The sequence below is a fragment of the Psammomys obesus genome, unplaced genomic scaffold (assembly GCF_907164565.1).
Source record: "Psammomys obesus unplaced genomic scaffold, mPsaObe1.curated_primary_1811, whole genome shotgun sequence".
In the NCBI taxonomy this organism is placed as follows: Eukaryota; Metazoa; Chordata; class Mammalia; order Rodentia; family Muridae; genus Psammomys; species Psammomys obesus.
This window is the reverse complement of record NW_026594707.1, coordinates 15,931-32,364: the sequence shown is the minus strand read 5'-3', so window position 1 is coordinate 32,364 and position 16,434 is coordinate 15,931. Positions and strand designations below refer to the sequence as shown.

At 41.3% G+C, this 16,434-nt stretch overlaps 1 protein-coding gene across 3 annotated transcripts in view; it reads right to left on the bottom strand.

Moving 5' to 3' along the window:
- Positions 1–761: 761 nt before the first annotated feature.
- LOC129685621 (E3 ubiquitin-protein ligase TTC3-like) overlaps positions 762–16,434 on the bottom strand; it is a 29,701-nt gene continuing 14,028 nt past the window's right edge. Inside the window, exons 7-12 of one of the 3 annotated variants that reach the window (XM_055619126.1) lie at positions 15,666–15,786; positions 13,637–13,722; positions 11,911–12,005; positions 11,285–11,347; positions 6,863–6,948; positions 762–778 (exon numbers count right to left, since the gene is read on the bottom strand). In XM_055619126.1, the coding sequence (XP_055475101.1) occupies positions 777–778; positions 6,863–6,948; positions 11,285–11,347; positions 11,911–12,005; positions 13,637–13,722; positions 15,666–15,786 (453 nt within the window). In that variant the 3' untranslated portion in view covers positions 762–776. The other 2 variants (XM_055619127.1, XM_055619130.1) reach the window with 2 other exon arrangements.

Here is a 16,434-nt window from a genome sequence, read left to right as displayed (position 1 = left end):
CCAGTCCTGGTTTCTCAGTTCTATTGGTCATTAGGATTAGCTTTCTGTGAAAACTTACTTGTACTGGTCCACTTTCTTATCAGGTTTCTGACTTGCTTTAAAAATATTAAAGCATATTTGTATACTGCATATTCAGTGTACAAACCCATCAGTTACATACGGGATCTATATAAAGATGGTGTCATCCTAGCCTCTTAGAACAGGCATATCTTGACAAACACAAGTTTTAAGCTTGATACAGTGAGTTATAACAAAGTGGAGCTTTCTCTGCTGCTGATTTTGTGCCCCATTCTACCCAAGAAACCTGGGGCTGAGTGAGAGAGGATGCTTGTACAATGTGATGGATGTGCCTAAATAAAAGTAGATTCAACTTGGGAGCTTTGGAATCCCTTTCTAACCTGAGGCAAGAAAGAGGCTCTCAGTCTCCCTCTTTCTGCTTCCCTTGTCTTCCTTCTCTTCCCTTTGATCTTCCTTCCTCCCCTCCACCCCATCATTCCCTTTCTCCCATTAAACTTGGGGCTTCTAACTAGGATGTTTTCCCTCACTATCTCTCACAGCCCCACCCTTGCAATGACAATAAACTCTTGAGCCCACTTCCTGTCCTTGAGTTCTTTGTAATAATGTCACCCAGCATTTTTACATACACAAACATCCCACAGACCCATTTTCACACAACAGTAAGGTTCAAGGGCTTGCTTGGTGTAGAATACAGAAGAAGCCTACCTTTGGCCAGGTGTTCTTCAAAACAATGGCCCTCTTTCCATCACTAAGTGCATTTCTAAAAAGAAAAACAAGAAATACGATATTTGAACATTTCATTCTATTATGACAAAAGTTCTAAATGCCATGTATCTACCTGTATGTTACAAATTTTACACGAATATAGTACAGTAAAAAATTAATCCGTCTGATCAATGTCCACGATAGCACAGTCAGAAAATGCAGAAAACTAAAAGAAAGGGTAGAAGGCCCCAGGGGTCCCACAGCCACCCAGGGCTCGCGTTCAGTGTCTCTAGAATCCTATGCATCTTCTCAGCATCTGTGTGACGTATTCACATGATCTTCTACACGGTTTGTCTCGTAACACAACTTCTGATTCTCAACAATGTTAACTCCCAAGCCCCTCAAACGACACGTCAGTTAGGCTACACACACCAGAGCTGTGGTTTTCAACCTTCCCAATGCTGTGACCCTTCAATGCTGTTCATTGCTACTTCATAACGAATGTTGCTACTGTTATGAACTATAATGTAAATACCTGTGTTTTCTCATGGTCTTAGGTGACCCTGGGAAGGGGTCACAGGCCACAGGTTGAGGACAAGTCCCCAGTCTTTAGACTGCTGCTTCTCCCAGGGCTGTGGAATGTCACTGGCTCTGGGCCCACTTTCTCATCTGTAGAATAGGGTGGTGGTTCTGGTCTAGCTGCTCTATTGAGGTTCATACTAAGTTAGTAACTGTTAAATTGTCTCCTAGATCTGTGCCTTCAGGGGCATTCCCCAACAGCATGTTTCACAAGTCCTCACCACAGCCAAGCACTAGTTCAGACATCCTGCTCTTTCCTGTAAGCTCACTTACTTCTCCTCCTTGGCTTAAGTATTTTATTTTCTCACTGTCCAGCTCACTTTGTCTGTTTTTCACTTTCCTGCTTCAAATGTCTGGTGTGAACTCACTGTTCACCATCTCATTGTCCCATCAATTCATTGTACTTGAAAAAAAATTTAAATAACAAAATGAGGTAACTTATGCCATCGGACATTATTAGAAAAGAAATAACCAAAATACTAAAATCTCCTAAAGACAAAAAACTCGATTAACTGAAAAAGATGGAGGAACAGGCACGAGATCCTACACAAACTGATGTCTGACAATGACAGCACAGCGCACGGGGCAAACAGAATGCTACTAAGTGCTGCTGAACCACTCAGAATCCACACAAATGTCAAACACTGCCTTATGCGCAACAGCAAAACCAAGCCCAGGAGGCTGTGACCTAAGCAGCCATGCAAATCTTAGCAAGAGAGAGACAGACACAGAACAGTCACTTTCAGAAGAAACACAACACTATGGTGGTCATAGAGCAGACAAAGATTATCAACCCAAAACAACACAGGCTTACTGCGAGGAAAAAAAAAAAAAACCTGACAAACTGCACTATAAGGTTGGAGGACAGCTTAGAGGACTGAGTTCTCTATCATGTGAAATCTTGGGATCAAAGCCTGATCTTCCAATTTAGTGGCAAGTGCCTATCCCCACTGAACCACTTCGTTATCCCTAAAATTCACAGCTTCTGGTGGAAAAAAGAAAAAGAGTAATGAAAGAACAAGCTACTGAGAGTGTGAAGATACTTGCAAGACACATGTCTCAGTGATTCACAATCAGACTACAAAAGTGACAGAAAGACGGACATTCACCTCAGGGGGAAAGGATAACAAAAGGTCAGCAGGGGCTGGAGAGACTGCTCAGAGGTTAGAAGGATGCTCTTCCAGAGAGGTTCTGAGTTCAATTCCCGGCACCCACACGGTGGCTCACAACCATCTACAATAAGATCTGGTGCCCTTTTCTTGTCTGCAGGTGTACAAGCAGACAAAATACTGTATAAATACATAAATCTTAAAAAGATAAAAAAAGGTTTGCTCTAAGGACCATTCATGGAGATAACCTAGAACCCCTGCACAGATGTAGCCCATGGCAGTTCAGTGGGTTCCATAGTAATGGGAACAGGGACTGTCCCTGACATGAACTGATTGGCTGCTCTTTGATCACCTCCTCTGAGGGGGGGGGGGGCAGCCTTACCAGGCCACAGAGAAAGACAACTCCTGATGAGACCTGATAGGCTAGGGTCAGAGGGAAGGAGAGGAGGACCTCCCCCATCAGTGGACTTGGTGAGGGGCATGGTGGAGAAGGGGCAAGGAGGGTGGGATTGGGAGGGGAGGAGGGAGCTACAGGGGGGATACAAAGTGAATAAACTGTAATTAATAAAAATTTAAAATGAAAAAAAGGTCAACAAGGCATTCCACAAGAGGACATTCAAATAGACAGTAAGATTTGAGGAAACACTCGTGCATTCTTAACCACCTTACACAAATGAAGACTGACTCCACTTACACCACTCCACATCCACCACGTCTAAAATGAAACAGACAAGTAAGTGTCAGTGAGGGCTGAGCCTCAACAAAAATTCAGACCCGCAGCAGACCGAACGACGTCACAGGGAAGTTATGAACTAGAGCAGACTACAAGCACACCCTCTGCCCTTGACTGTACGCCCAACAGAACCTGACACCATGGACGGCCACCTAGAAACTTAGCAAACACCCATCGGTGACACAACTGACAGGCTATTGTCTAGTCATGCCACAGGAAATACTTTAACAGTACATGCAACAACAGGGACCCCAGAAGACTGCTGAGAACCAAGCACAGAAGAGCACCTACTACATGACTCCATTTAGATGGCATAAAGACAAAACCACCCTGGAGACTGACAGGAAGACAGATGGGACAGTGAAGAAGAGGAAGAACATGGGTTGCTGGGGCACTGCTGTGATGCTGTGACCTGGGTGCTGTTTTTAAGATGAACAACTTGTAAAGATTCAGTCTACTCCCTTGTGATACACATTTCCTAGGATGTGTAATACTTTTGAGAAGATCACAAGAAATGCCTGGCTTTGCTGGAGAATATGACAGTTGGCCTAACAGCAGTCACTGGAGTCTCCCTGGCACCGTGGGGGTGGGGTGGCAGCTTTCTGACCAAGTCATTTAGGCTGAAAGCCCAGACCTTAGATGCCGTGCTGAGCTGCCACATACACCCTAGGGCCAGCCTCCTCAGGAGGCTGGGAATTACATCTCTTCACCATATTCCCGGACCTAAAGCAGTCTTCAGGCGTCTAGTCCCTGCCTCCAAGCACTTTTAGAAGCCGCCTACTCCTACTGTCCTCAGCTCCTCACGGTTCTCAGCTCACACCAACCACCCTCTGCTCTAAGTCTTGCACTGACAGCTCCTCCGGCACTTAAAGAAGTTCATATTCCTGCATCCAAACGCTCTCCGATGTCTTGGCAGCCAGACCCTGCTATCTTCTTCCACTTGTCTCCAGGGCCGGTCTCACCCACCACTGACAGACACTCGAGGTTCTTCTTCTCTCTTGGCTCTCGTAAAGGGCTGCAGGGTGTTTAAATCTGGCCTACAATAACGTTAATTACTGGAGAAGCTTCAAAACGCCCACTCGGCAAGCTCTACCATATTGTTAGTTAAACCAGAATGCTTGGGAGTCAAACTTCAAAGGATTCCAATATTAAGGGTGAAGCCTACTTTCCTAAGACAAATCAACTGTATCTCCAAATTCAATCATCTTGGACATCTCTCCCAAACATGACATCTACTCTTTAGTTTCACCTCCACACAATATTCCATTCTGGATGTTTCCCAGGTATTTCCACTCACTGTGTGTGTATCTTCAGTGTTATTTTATGTTTGTGTGCATTCATATACATATGTATATATGGACAGATAGAGGATAGCAAGATAGATAATATCTAGTCTACCTCCTAGAAATGTTCTCCTTTTCCGATGACTCCACACTGTTAGTAGGTGGGCCCAAATCCAAGAACTGTTAAGAACACAAATCAGGCTCCTTCCTCACACCCCAGTACTAAACCATGGGCCATTTCTGTCAACCCGACCTCTAAATATCCTGAATCTTCTCACTTTTCCATGTCTACTGTAGCTACCTTCCTCCAGCCTGGAGCCTTCTGAAAGCCTCCCAGCCTCAGCCTTGGTGCAGCCCTCCAGAGCAGGTTTCTGCAGGCAGAACAAGCTGTTTTAAAGGTACTACGGTAACACCATCATCTCACCTGAAACTCTCTGGCATCTTACCACCTCTCTCAACGCAAGAGCCGTAAGGTAACCTGCAAAGTCTAGGCCCTGACCACCCTTGCTCATGTCTCCACTTCAGGTCACATGGTACACCACCAGCTTCCTGAAGACAACCCACGGCGTCACGCTCCAGGCTTCGCACTGCTGGCCCACTGGCTACAGCTCAGGGATCATGTCTCTATGCTCATTTCTGTCATCAGCCATCAGGTGAACAGTATTAATATCGTGAACCCTAACAGTGTTGTCAGTCATTCCAACAACACACATTACAAGTAACTTATTTGGTAACGTGTGAAGGTGAGTTAAACTAGTCAATTCCCAGCACGGGGCCAGATCTTATAAGTGGTCACAATGCTGCTTATCCAGACCACAGCAGCAGAGAGCAGGGCTGACACTGTGCAGTACCAATCTGTGACCTATCGACTTCCATTAACCACTGAGGACTGTGTTCTAGCTTAAGTGTTCCAACATACTGTAGTTATCACAAAAGCACGTTTACTTATGTCCCCAGACATGCCTTAATCTAACACTACATATAATACTGGTTTTTGATTTTTTTTTTTTCTTATTCTGGGACCTTAACCACAGACCCTCAGGATACCCTTTCTTTGAGGCTTAGAGTTCACAGGCCCTGGCTGCCTGCTTCTGCTGTGACTGTGGGTGAATCAGTAATGAACCATTTAACCACCACACTTAAGGCCTCAGTCCCAGGGTCTGCAGTGACACAGGGGGCATATGGTCACCAGGAGCTCACACTCCTCTCAAGTGCCTCTGAATAAGGCACGGGAAAAAAGGCTATTTACTGATTCTCTCAAAATACAGTATGTATGCACACATGGAGTACACAAGAACGCTGCTGGCTGTCAAGGATCTTCCCCCTAGGATTATCAAACATTATTTTCACAGTCCAACCAGATTAACAAAGAAACAACTATTTCCCAAGTAGCTTAACGTTACTATTAAACCACAAACAAAATTCACTCAGCTATCGTCAAATATACACTGACTAACAACCATTCACAGAAGCAGGATGTTCTAAATCAAAGTGCCTAGATTTAAAACTTTTCATGCCCCTTCATCTAACAGAGCAGAGGAAGATTATAAGTAATACCCAACAGACATCACTACCTGAATACCGAGGATAAGTAAATGACAGTCACCAAAAACCTGCATATAATTAACTGAAAATAATCTATATCCTAACACAATTTATAAGCAGTCTATAGACTAATTCAAGTGGCCTATTCAAAACTTGTATTAACACAATCTGATGGATCACTCGAGTACCCAGAGCAAGATCTTGATACACACGAATATTTAAGTCCTAAGACTGAGATATAAAAACTCAAACTGTACAACTGCATGTGCAGGGCGGGATGTTCTCCACTGTTTTAGAGGGTGTGTCTCAGATTGCCCATATTCTGATTTATAAACTGGAGATCCAGTGTTTTAGAGGGTGTGTCTCAGATTGCCCATATTGAGATTTATAAACTGGAGATCCAGTGTTTTAGAGGGTGTGTCTCAGATTGCCCATATTGAGATTTATAAACTGGAGATCCAGTGTTTTAGAGGGTGTGTCTCAGATTGCCCATATTCTGATTTATAAACTGGAGATCCAGTGTTTTTAGAGGGTGTGTCTCAGATTGCCCATATTCTGATTTATAAACTGGAGATCCAGTTGGGTCAACATGAGCACATCTATGAACATGAGGTATGACGGGAACACATAGGATCTGAAGAGTAACCACACAAGAACTGTCAGTGGATTCTTTTCAGCTCAGAAGGTTTATCGTGTGTATTTATTTTAAAAAGGGAGGGTATGGGTAGGAGAGCTAACTCAGTGGTTAAGAGTATTTGCTGTTCTTGCAGAGGACCTGGGTTCAGTTCCCAGAACCCGTGAGACAACTAACAAGTGTCTGTAACTCCAATTCTTGGGATCTGATAAGATGTGCATGTGATGTGCATACAAAATGCAGGAAAATACTCAACATATAAAATAAGATGGCGTCTTCTTAAAAGGGGTACGTCTCCCCAAGACTGGCATCGTGTTCTCTTCAAGGGCAACTTCAATGCTTCTAAATAAAAGCAGACCATGTGATGAAGAGAGAATGGACGAATAATTCAAACAGCACACACTAAAACTAAAGCTGTGGGCCCTCGCAGAAGGCACATGCACACATACACTCACAGTCTGTGTCTCACTCACTCACAGGAAAAGGAAATTCTCACAAAAGCATGGTTAAGTCACTATACCTCTGATCTCAGAAATCCAGAAAAACAAATCAACAGGGCTTAAAATTCTCTCTGCTATACAAACAATATCTGGAGTCTGACAGAAAGGAACATTAAAAGATAGGTAAATAGTAAAAGGTTAAGGCTTGCTTAAAGCAAACTAGAATACTCGGGGATTCATGTCCCATCTCCAACTACACTTGCCCCTAGAAATGTTCATTATTTCCCACATAAGTTCTACAAAAATGAATTAGAGCGAGCGAACTTCACTCACGTACATTATATGAGCTTTTGTGACCACCTGAATTAGACATGTCTTAATGCCTTTTCCTATGAACGACAATGAAATTTTCTAGTTATTTCAATCACAACTATCACCGTATTAATGACTACTGTTACAAACTGTACTGAAAAGTATGCCTCTACCAGACCAAAACAACGAAGACTCTCATCCAAGCCAGGAGCGCCCTGGGGTTCATAGAGTACCCTCAGACTCCGGGTTGCGAGGGCAAAGATGAAACAGCAGGAAAGACCCAGCTCTCCATCTTACAAGCACCACATCCGGCCCAAGGGAGTGCACATGGCTCTCAGGCCCCAGGGCCTCTCACAGAGCCCTCTGAGCGAGTGTTTATTTCAGATTACAACCATCAGACTCCTTGATCACTTCAGGAGGAGCATGTTTCCCAGCCCACACGCCTCTAACTCTGGCTTTCTTCTTTGCACCACTAACCATAACATGACGGTGTTTCTCTCTTCAAGATCATTTCTCAGGCTAACCTCGATGTTTCACTGCTTTCTTTTTCCTTCTATGTGTGTTTTAGATAATACTTGCTTTACTTTTTGTCAAGTATTTCAAGTACATACAATTCAGAGAACACAGCATGAACACGCATGTACCAACTTAGCAAGAAAATAACATTTTGCCATAATTACTGCAGCTTTTTATTTGCAGGTTTGTTAGAGTTGACACCCACTGTGTGCCAACTCTCCCATCTCAAACCCCTTTTCCCTCCTTCTCTCCCCAGAGATAGCCACTCATTTGGTTTATAAAATGCCCACACATTTTTAAGTCTTGCAATTCATATTTCATATTAATATGAATGTACACATTGTTTTGTATGTCTTTAACAGTATATAAATGGCATCACACTGTACAAACACTCTGCAACTTGCTTGACACTCAACATTGCACGCATGTTAGGCACTATTTGAAACGTCTTTGTGTGAACACAGCACAATTCATTTATCCATTCCCCTGCTGATAGACATTTATGTGGTTTGCACATCTTTACACAATGCTACGTGGAGGCTTGCACGTGTCTTCGTGGGTACACGTCTGACAGCTGGGAAGGGCTGACCCTAGGCGTGGCCTGCAGAGTGTGCATCTCTTCACCTTCTCAGACTGCTCGCCACAGTGACTGGACACACTTACACCTTCTCCAGCCGAGCACCAAAGTTTCCTTTGCTCCACATCCTCAAATACTTGATATTTACGAAGGTTTTAAGCTTTTGCCAATCTGATGGGTATGAAAGAGAAACTTGTAGTTTTTAATCTGCATGTTACGTAAGGGTACGCAGGTCCTCATAAATGTGTGACTACTGGGTTCATTTAAGATCTTTCCGGCGTTCACACTGCCATTGTACGGTGTTACCTTCCAAGTGTTCACAACAGAAACCACATCCAGGTAAACTGGACTCAACCTCTGGACACATCACACTTATCTAAGCATTCCTGGGCCCTGCTGGGCCTCACTGTACCTGTTTTCTCATCTGAAAGAGACAGCAGCAACTACCTCCCATGGCTGTGAAGGATTTTTTAGGAGTGTAGTCTCGCTGGAGTTTTTTTTTTTTTTAATGTAATTTTTCATTTTCTAATATTTTAGAATTAAAGAATCTTATAATCACTTATGCATTTTAACATTCATTCAAGCCTTTTATCATTTTCCACTTCAGTACCTTTATACTTCAGTTCCTGCTTTTATAACAAGGAGGCAGTCTGGCCTTGTGAGCGACTGGGGTCAACACTGTCCCCCAGGCTTAGTGGGTGGGCACGTTCTCTCCAGCTGTCCCTGCAGCTGACTGCCAGATTCCCATGACAGGTCTCACTGGCATCCATGGGATGTGAGAACTGCACAGTGTGTCAGCCTTGGTAACCCAGCTGTTAAAAGTTGTTCTCAGAGCTAGAACGCTGCCCACAGACATCTCAACCATGAGCAGCTCTAGTCACTGCATCAGGAGGAAAAAGGCCAGGAAAGCTCACGGCTACCAGGCACAGGCCACGTTAGCAATGTGTGAGAAGGTAGGAGGCAAAACTGTGAGCACAGTTCTGTATGTCAAAGCAGCAGGGACGTGCTGGCGACTGCCTGATGCAAGCCAGCGACTGCCATACACCAAGCTGCCACGTTCTCACAACATTAGCAGGGCACACACACGGGTGCCCTGTCCTAGTCTCAGCCTTCCCCTCATGCTAGCTGGAGGCTTGGCCACCGTCACCTCTTTGTGCAGTAGGGTTGAGGAAGATCCTCCTCACGGGTCTCTCCCTCAAGTCCTCAGAGAGGACAATCAGCCTGGCTGGCCTCTCAGCTCTCAGGGCTGGAGAGCAGATGACCCTCAGCCTGGCAAAATTTCAGTTAGACATCTCAGTTTTCACAAGAGACTAGCCAAGTCAGAAACCTATTTATCTCATCTTGAACACACACAAATTCACCTTCAAACAGTTCCGATTATCTGTTAACTCTTGACCTAGCCAGAAACAATAACCTAGACATTTGCAGCTCATTTCTTGTCAGAACCAGGTGAGAACAGTGGTACTGGTGGCAGACTGTCAAGCCATCCATTCCTCTAGTCTAGCCTCGGATTATCCACGGCTTAAGCCATCTAACAGCTGCATAACGTTAATACAGTGGTATTCTCCAAGATGCTGGGATTACTGGTGATACTTATTTTCTTCTTTTTAAACTCTTGTATTTTCCAAATTTTCTACCATGAGAATGTGTTCTGTTTATAATAAAAGAGAAACACAATAAATGTTACTTTTTAAAGCTACACACTTGGCAGATACTACACCTTTCCCGCTCCCGCTCCCCCACATCCCAAGTAAACGCTTTACTAAGAAACGGCTAGCACAGGATTTCTCAGCGTTCATGTCTCCACAGAGAAAATGAAAACCCACACTGCGTTTTCGAGTTTTTCCTATCACCTCTAGAATTTTTCTCTATCATTTAATTAACATCACTACTGGTCTACATAAGTAATTTCTAAGGTAAGTGTGAGAAAACCACTTTCAACCAAGCAATTGCTATAAACGTTTATGAATAATGAGAATTTCATGACTTTTCATGTTTTCCTTCTTTATTTTAGGAAGCAGAAAGTCAAAGGCAAAAATGACTTATAACTAATATCTATGCAAGACCTTAGGCCAGGCAGCCTTGTTTTGAGGGTCCCAGGTTCTAACTTGGGTTTTCTAGTTTAATGTGTTTTGAGTATTTTTCTCTGCAAGGATGTATTTCTGGATCCACTCTCTTAAAATAAGGCAGGGCATAATTGAACACAACAATCTATATTGCTTATATATTATTTATACATGCTAACACTTAGTTTATATACTAAAATTTTTTAAAAGAAGGGCAAAAAAAAAAATCACAATAGTTTTTCTCAACTCATAAAGGCAAAGTTCAAATTCAACATAAGAAACTAATTAATTATGATTATATTCCATAAATACCACTAATTTTCTATGCGTTTTTTCACTTATAAAGATGTTTATTTAATTTCATCTAACAAGACAAAATAAACAGCAAAAGTACACTATGAAAGTTAAATAGAGCAAAAGGATGGGATATACCACAAACGTTACAATGCTGGTGTCATCAGCATGGTCTGTGTTTAAATCTCAGCATCACCACTCACTGGCTGTAGCTGTCCAGTAAAATGTGAAAAATAATGTAACATGACCAGAAGGGTGCTGTGAGACTTAAATAACATGTCAAGTACTTAAAATAACTTGGGACATATGCTTGCATTCTGCTGCAGCCATTATAAATAAAACCTGTTTTTCCCCATTTCACTATTTCAGACAAAGAACTATTCAGGGTTTTCTTGCATACCTACAAAACAGGTATGTTCCCTAAAATAGGTATTAGGCATAATAATTCAGTAATTAGTAATTAACCAACTTACCTAAACTGTCCCATACGAAGAAAACAGAGAGCTCGGTTACCATAAAGAAGATGGTTTTCAGGTCTTAAAAAGAAGCAACATTTAGTCAGTAAAACACATATCTGAAACAAACAAAAATCACACTGCAAACATAAGACATTAAAAAAAAATCTTCTTAAAGCTTTACAACTATATTACAGAACAGAAAGATACAGGATTTAGAGCCTTAACTGACTAAAATTACTAAATTTTAACATTCTCAGTACCTTGCTCAAAAGAAATGAAAATGGACTACTGTGAGAACTAGATAATGTCACCCATTATTAAAGGTCTAGCTGACTACGAACTATGGAACTGGTGAAGACGAGCACACTGATGTAGTCAGCACTGGGCGCTCTGACAAAGAACTGAAACAAAAGAAACTCGCAATGCCAACAGAGAGATTGCATTAATTTTCACTGTCTGGCTCTGTCTGTAGGGAAGCCTGAACACAAGGCAGAGCGGGGAAAAGCACTGGGCTCGCTGACAGGCCTGAGCTGCCTGGCCGGCTCCTGCAGGTGAGAGAGCCTGCTCTACACGGAGGACACTGTAATCCACCTGCTCTGCTCTGCACATGAGAAGGGTTTATTTTTCTGCTTTGCTCTTACCTATATTCAATGGCTCTGGTGTAATAAATAACAGCTAATTCAAATCTTTGTTTGGAAAACTCCTCGTTTCCTCTCATTTTCATCAGTTCTCCTTGCTGAGAAACCAAAGGGAAAGAAGATCCATCAGTGCCCTCCAAAGACAATCAAGCGCCCAACACACAGGGGACACAGATCCTGATTTCTGTCCTTACTCTCAGAGCAGCACAGGATCATGTACACAGAAAAGAAGAATGATATCTCTAGTATTTTGATATACTCACTTAGTACTGAAACCATACCCATGGTTTCTGCATCTGCAGATTCAATCCTGCACGGATAAAAAAAATATCTGGAAGGCTAGGTGGTGGTGGTACACACCTGTAATCCCAGCACTCAGGGAGGCGAGGCAGGTGGATCTTTGTGAGTTCAAGGCCAGCCTGCCCTACAAAGCAAGTCCAGGACAGCCACGCTACACAGAGAAACCTTGTCTCAAAAAACAAAACAAAAAACTGGGGGGAAAATATACTAAACACGTACTTTTGTTTTTGTCATCATCCTCTAAAACACAGCACAGCTAAAATAACTATCACTCCACGGTCCTGGGTACTGTAAGGCATCTACGGGACAGAAACTCTGCTAGCTTGCATACGGCATATGCACTTGTATGTTGGAAGGTGTGTGTGCACGTGGCCTTGTACATGCAAGCAAAGGTCAGAGGAGGGAATCCAGAGAGGACAGGTACAGGTTTCGTACAGTGTGTGTGTACACACATGTGGAGGTGAGTAGTCATGGGGTCCTCCTCTGTGTGTTCCTACCTTATTCCCTTCGCACGAGGTCTCTTACTGAACTTAAGGCTCGGACTAACACATTATGTACAGTATTCCTTAAGCACACTTTTAAATAAAATTTATTCATGAGGTATAACAGTCTAAAAACGAGACGCGCCTGGCAGTGGTAGCATATCCCTTTAATCCCAGGCACTCATGAGGCAGAGGCAGGTGGGTTTTTGTGGGTTCAAGGCCAGCCTGGTTTCTAGAGCAAGCTCCAGGACAGCCAGGGCTAACACAGAAAAATCCTGTCTCAAAAATATAAATAAATACAGACATACACACATATATAAATACACACATATAAATAAGAGATGCATGATAAAATTGTAGCTTTAGATTATTAGAAAGTGTAGTCTTATCCAACAGTCCTTGGCATCTCAATATATACATATAAACTCACATGGCTGTCCTGTATTTGTTTTGTTAATATATACATTAACTCACAGGCAATGTTGACTAACTGCTAAAATTAATGCAGCAGGTTAGCAAGAATATACATGAAAATGCTACATGTACAACATTTTTCATTTCAGATACTCATATTTTTTGATTAATGAAAATTGATGTCAATGGTTTTAATTATAAAATCCTACAGAACACTAAATATCTTCTAAATATTTTCTTTAAAATTGAGCTAGGAGGCTGCACTTCCTCTGAAAAATGAACTGTGGCACACCGTCTGTATCTCAGTAAGACTACTACCAAAGAAAATCTTAATAGAGTACAGACCTGGTTGAAAAAAATCTAATTTTTAAATCACTGGAAATTTTTGATTAAGATACTATTCCTTCTTAAAAATATTCTGAATCAAAATTCCTTAACAGTTTTCCTTAAGCACATTACTTTCCAGTAGTCCTAGTATTTTATTTTCTACAACTTTATTATTCATGTTTTAACAACTATTAAAGCATTCATACCTTCACACACTGCATACAACTGTGCCTTCTAAATTCTTCAAGTAAGTTGCAGTTTTCAGTTACAACCTTAGTAATATGATACTTATCTGAAATTTGTATTAGGAAAGTGAAAGAGAATATTAGTTTTAAACTGGTATTGATAAAACTCTAATTCTTGGCTTATATAGGTAAGTTTATTATTATCATTTTATTATTAGACATTTTAAATATAATATATGTTTTTGTCATCATTCAAATATATTACAGGGTAAAAACTTGGGGCCGAGGATGTAGCTCGGCAATTCAGCAATTACCTAACACATTTCAGGTCCTGGATTTATCTCGAAGACCTCAATCAATCAATATGGTAAAAAGTAACAGAAAGGCACTTCATCATTTTTGTGAATAAAACCCGCTTTTATTTCCAGCAATTATAATTTATTATTACATTGTGACTGGAGTGATAATCTTCCTTCTTTCATAACATACTATGACTAATTACCAAAGCCAATTCAACAGACAGTATCAAGTATTCAATGTGTCAGAGAGAATGTTCAATAAAAATGTGTAAAAACAAAAACCTGGAAAACCACCTTGTAAAATGCACTTACTGTAACAAATGAAGTATTTAAAAGGCTTTATTTATTATTTGCCTTCACAAGAAATGTTAGTGAGAAGTTATTTGAAATAATAGTAAAGAATATTTCAAATAACTATTCTACCAAAAACCTCAGTAAACTGATAAAAATGCAATAGATAACCAAGCTTTGTTTCTAACGGTTATCAAGCTTCAATTCTGCACTTTAAGCTATGCTATAAAAAGGATTTTCAGTCTGATTTAAAAATTTACTACACCAAAATTATAGTTAAGCTTCTATCTAACCAATCATTAATTTCCAAGATTAAAGGATACTTAACATTTAAGATTTGAGAAAGATCTGGGATGGTCACCAAACAGAGTATTATGAGACAGAGCTAAGCTGTGAGGGAAAAACAAAACAAAAACAAAATTCTGTGTTCTGATTCCAGAGACTGTGAGAAAGCTCTCGTGTAGGTTCCAGGACCCACAAGACTGAGGAAAATCACCTAACCCAGTGGTCCTCAACCTTCCTAATGCTGCAACCACTTCGTACACTTCCTCATGTTGTGGTGACCCCAACTATAGTTATGTGTTGCTACTTCCTAACGGTGATGCTGCTGCTGTTGTCAATCATGAAATCCGATATGCAGACGGTCTCAGGGGGCGCCCTCTGAGGAAAGATGTTTGACCCCAAGGGTCAACCTGCAGGTTGAGAACCACTGATCTAACCCCTGAAAACAAGACAACTATAGCCACCTTGAGGAACATGAGAGAGAGTCACAAAGCGCCCACACCGGTGCCCACCGTATGGAAAGCTGCTTCTCTGCTGCTCCTTCCCTGTAATTACAGGTCTTCAAAATGGCGATGAAAACAAAAACTCTATTCTCTGGATGTAATATCCAGAGTAGTGTCCAACAACCCTACCACAAAGTTCTGTCTCTAGTTACTTCTAGCATCTAAACCAACAGACAAAATAGGCATGCTTCTTTCAGTGGAGATGACAAGTTTCTGCTCATCTATTACAGGACCAAGAATTTCCTGTCTTAAGGTTATTAACCATACCCTAAAACACTGCTAATATTCAAATGCTTTGAAGTAAAACATTTTTAAAAGTAAAATTATAAAAGGCAGTTCCATATTGGAAAAAGCAGATGCATCAGGAAAATGAAAATCATGTTAGGCTCTGTACTCTCACTTATGAATGACAAAACACAAGAACCCCAGCTCTGGGCTCTTTCTTTTGAGTTATAACAACATGGCATCCAGTACATAGTAGCTTTAAGACTATAATGCCATAAAAGAAGTAGAAAATAAACTTATTGCAATATTAAAATTATCTTATTTGAACACTATGCTAGAAGAAAAACAGTTTGACCATTCCTAAGATAAATCAAGTATCATTGAGGTACACATCTCATCTTGCTGAATAATATTTAACCAACACTCAACATTTAAAGCACTCATACTTACATTCAGTAAAGAAAATACTTAACATGGGCCAGCAACTGTCAACTGATCCTAATTTCGGTAGAATCGTTACATCACCTGTGTATTTTATCCAATTTAAAGCTTCTTCCATTGCCAAGATTTTCTGTTTCAAAAGAAGAAGGGCATATGAGCACTGATTTATATGGCACTATGACCTTGCCCTCTACAGTATTTCAGATCATTAACACCTATTGCCATTACTCTGTCATGCAGTGGTGAACAGTTAGATTCCAACACACAAGTTAAGAATAGTCACTGTGCTCTCACAGGCATCTGAAGTGACCGTAGGCCACTGTCACAGATCAAGAATGCTTCTACAATGATTACAGACATGGCAGCTGAGATCTCTAACCCTGAGCTGCTGTGGCAGCAGGGTAATACAGTAATAGAAAGGTAGATGAGCACCGTCAGGTCACATGTCAATTAAGGCTCTACCCTGACCACAAGGTATAAAGGCGCAGAGCAAGGCTCAGAGCTGGGCCACATGTCCTGTCTCAAAGACTAACAGAAACATATGGCTGGGCAAAAAAGGCGATCAGTGTACTCAGGAGGTCACAAAGAAGATTCTTTTATTTTATTTGTTTTATTTTTAAGAATCTAAACAAACAGCTGAATTGCCATGTTGGTATTAGGCTTGAAAGAAGTACAGACAGTCATGTCTCCAGTAAGATTACAAACAGACTTATCTTTGCACCTGGAATACCTAGCAATTATAAAAAATAAAATAAAATAAAAACCAATCATACCACGG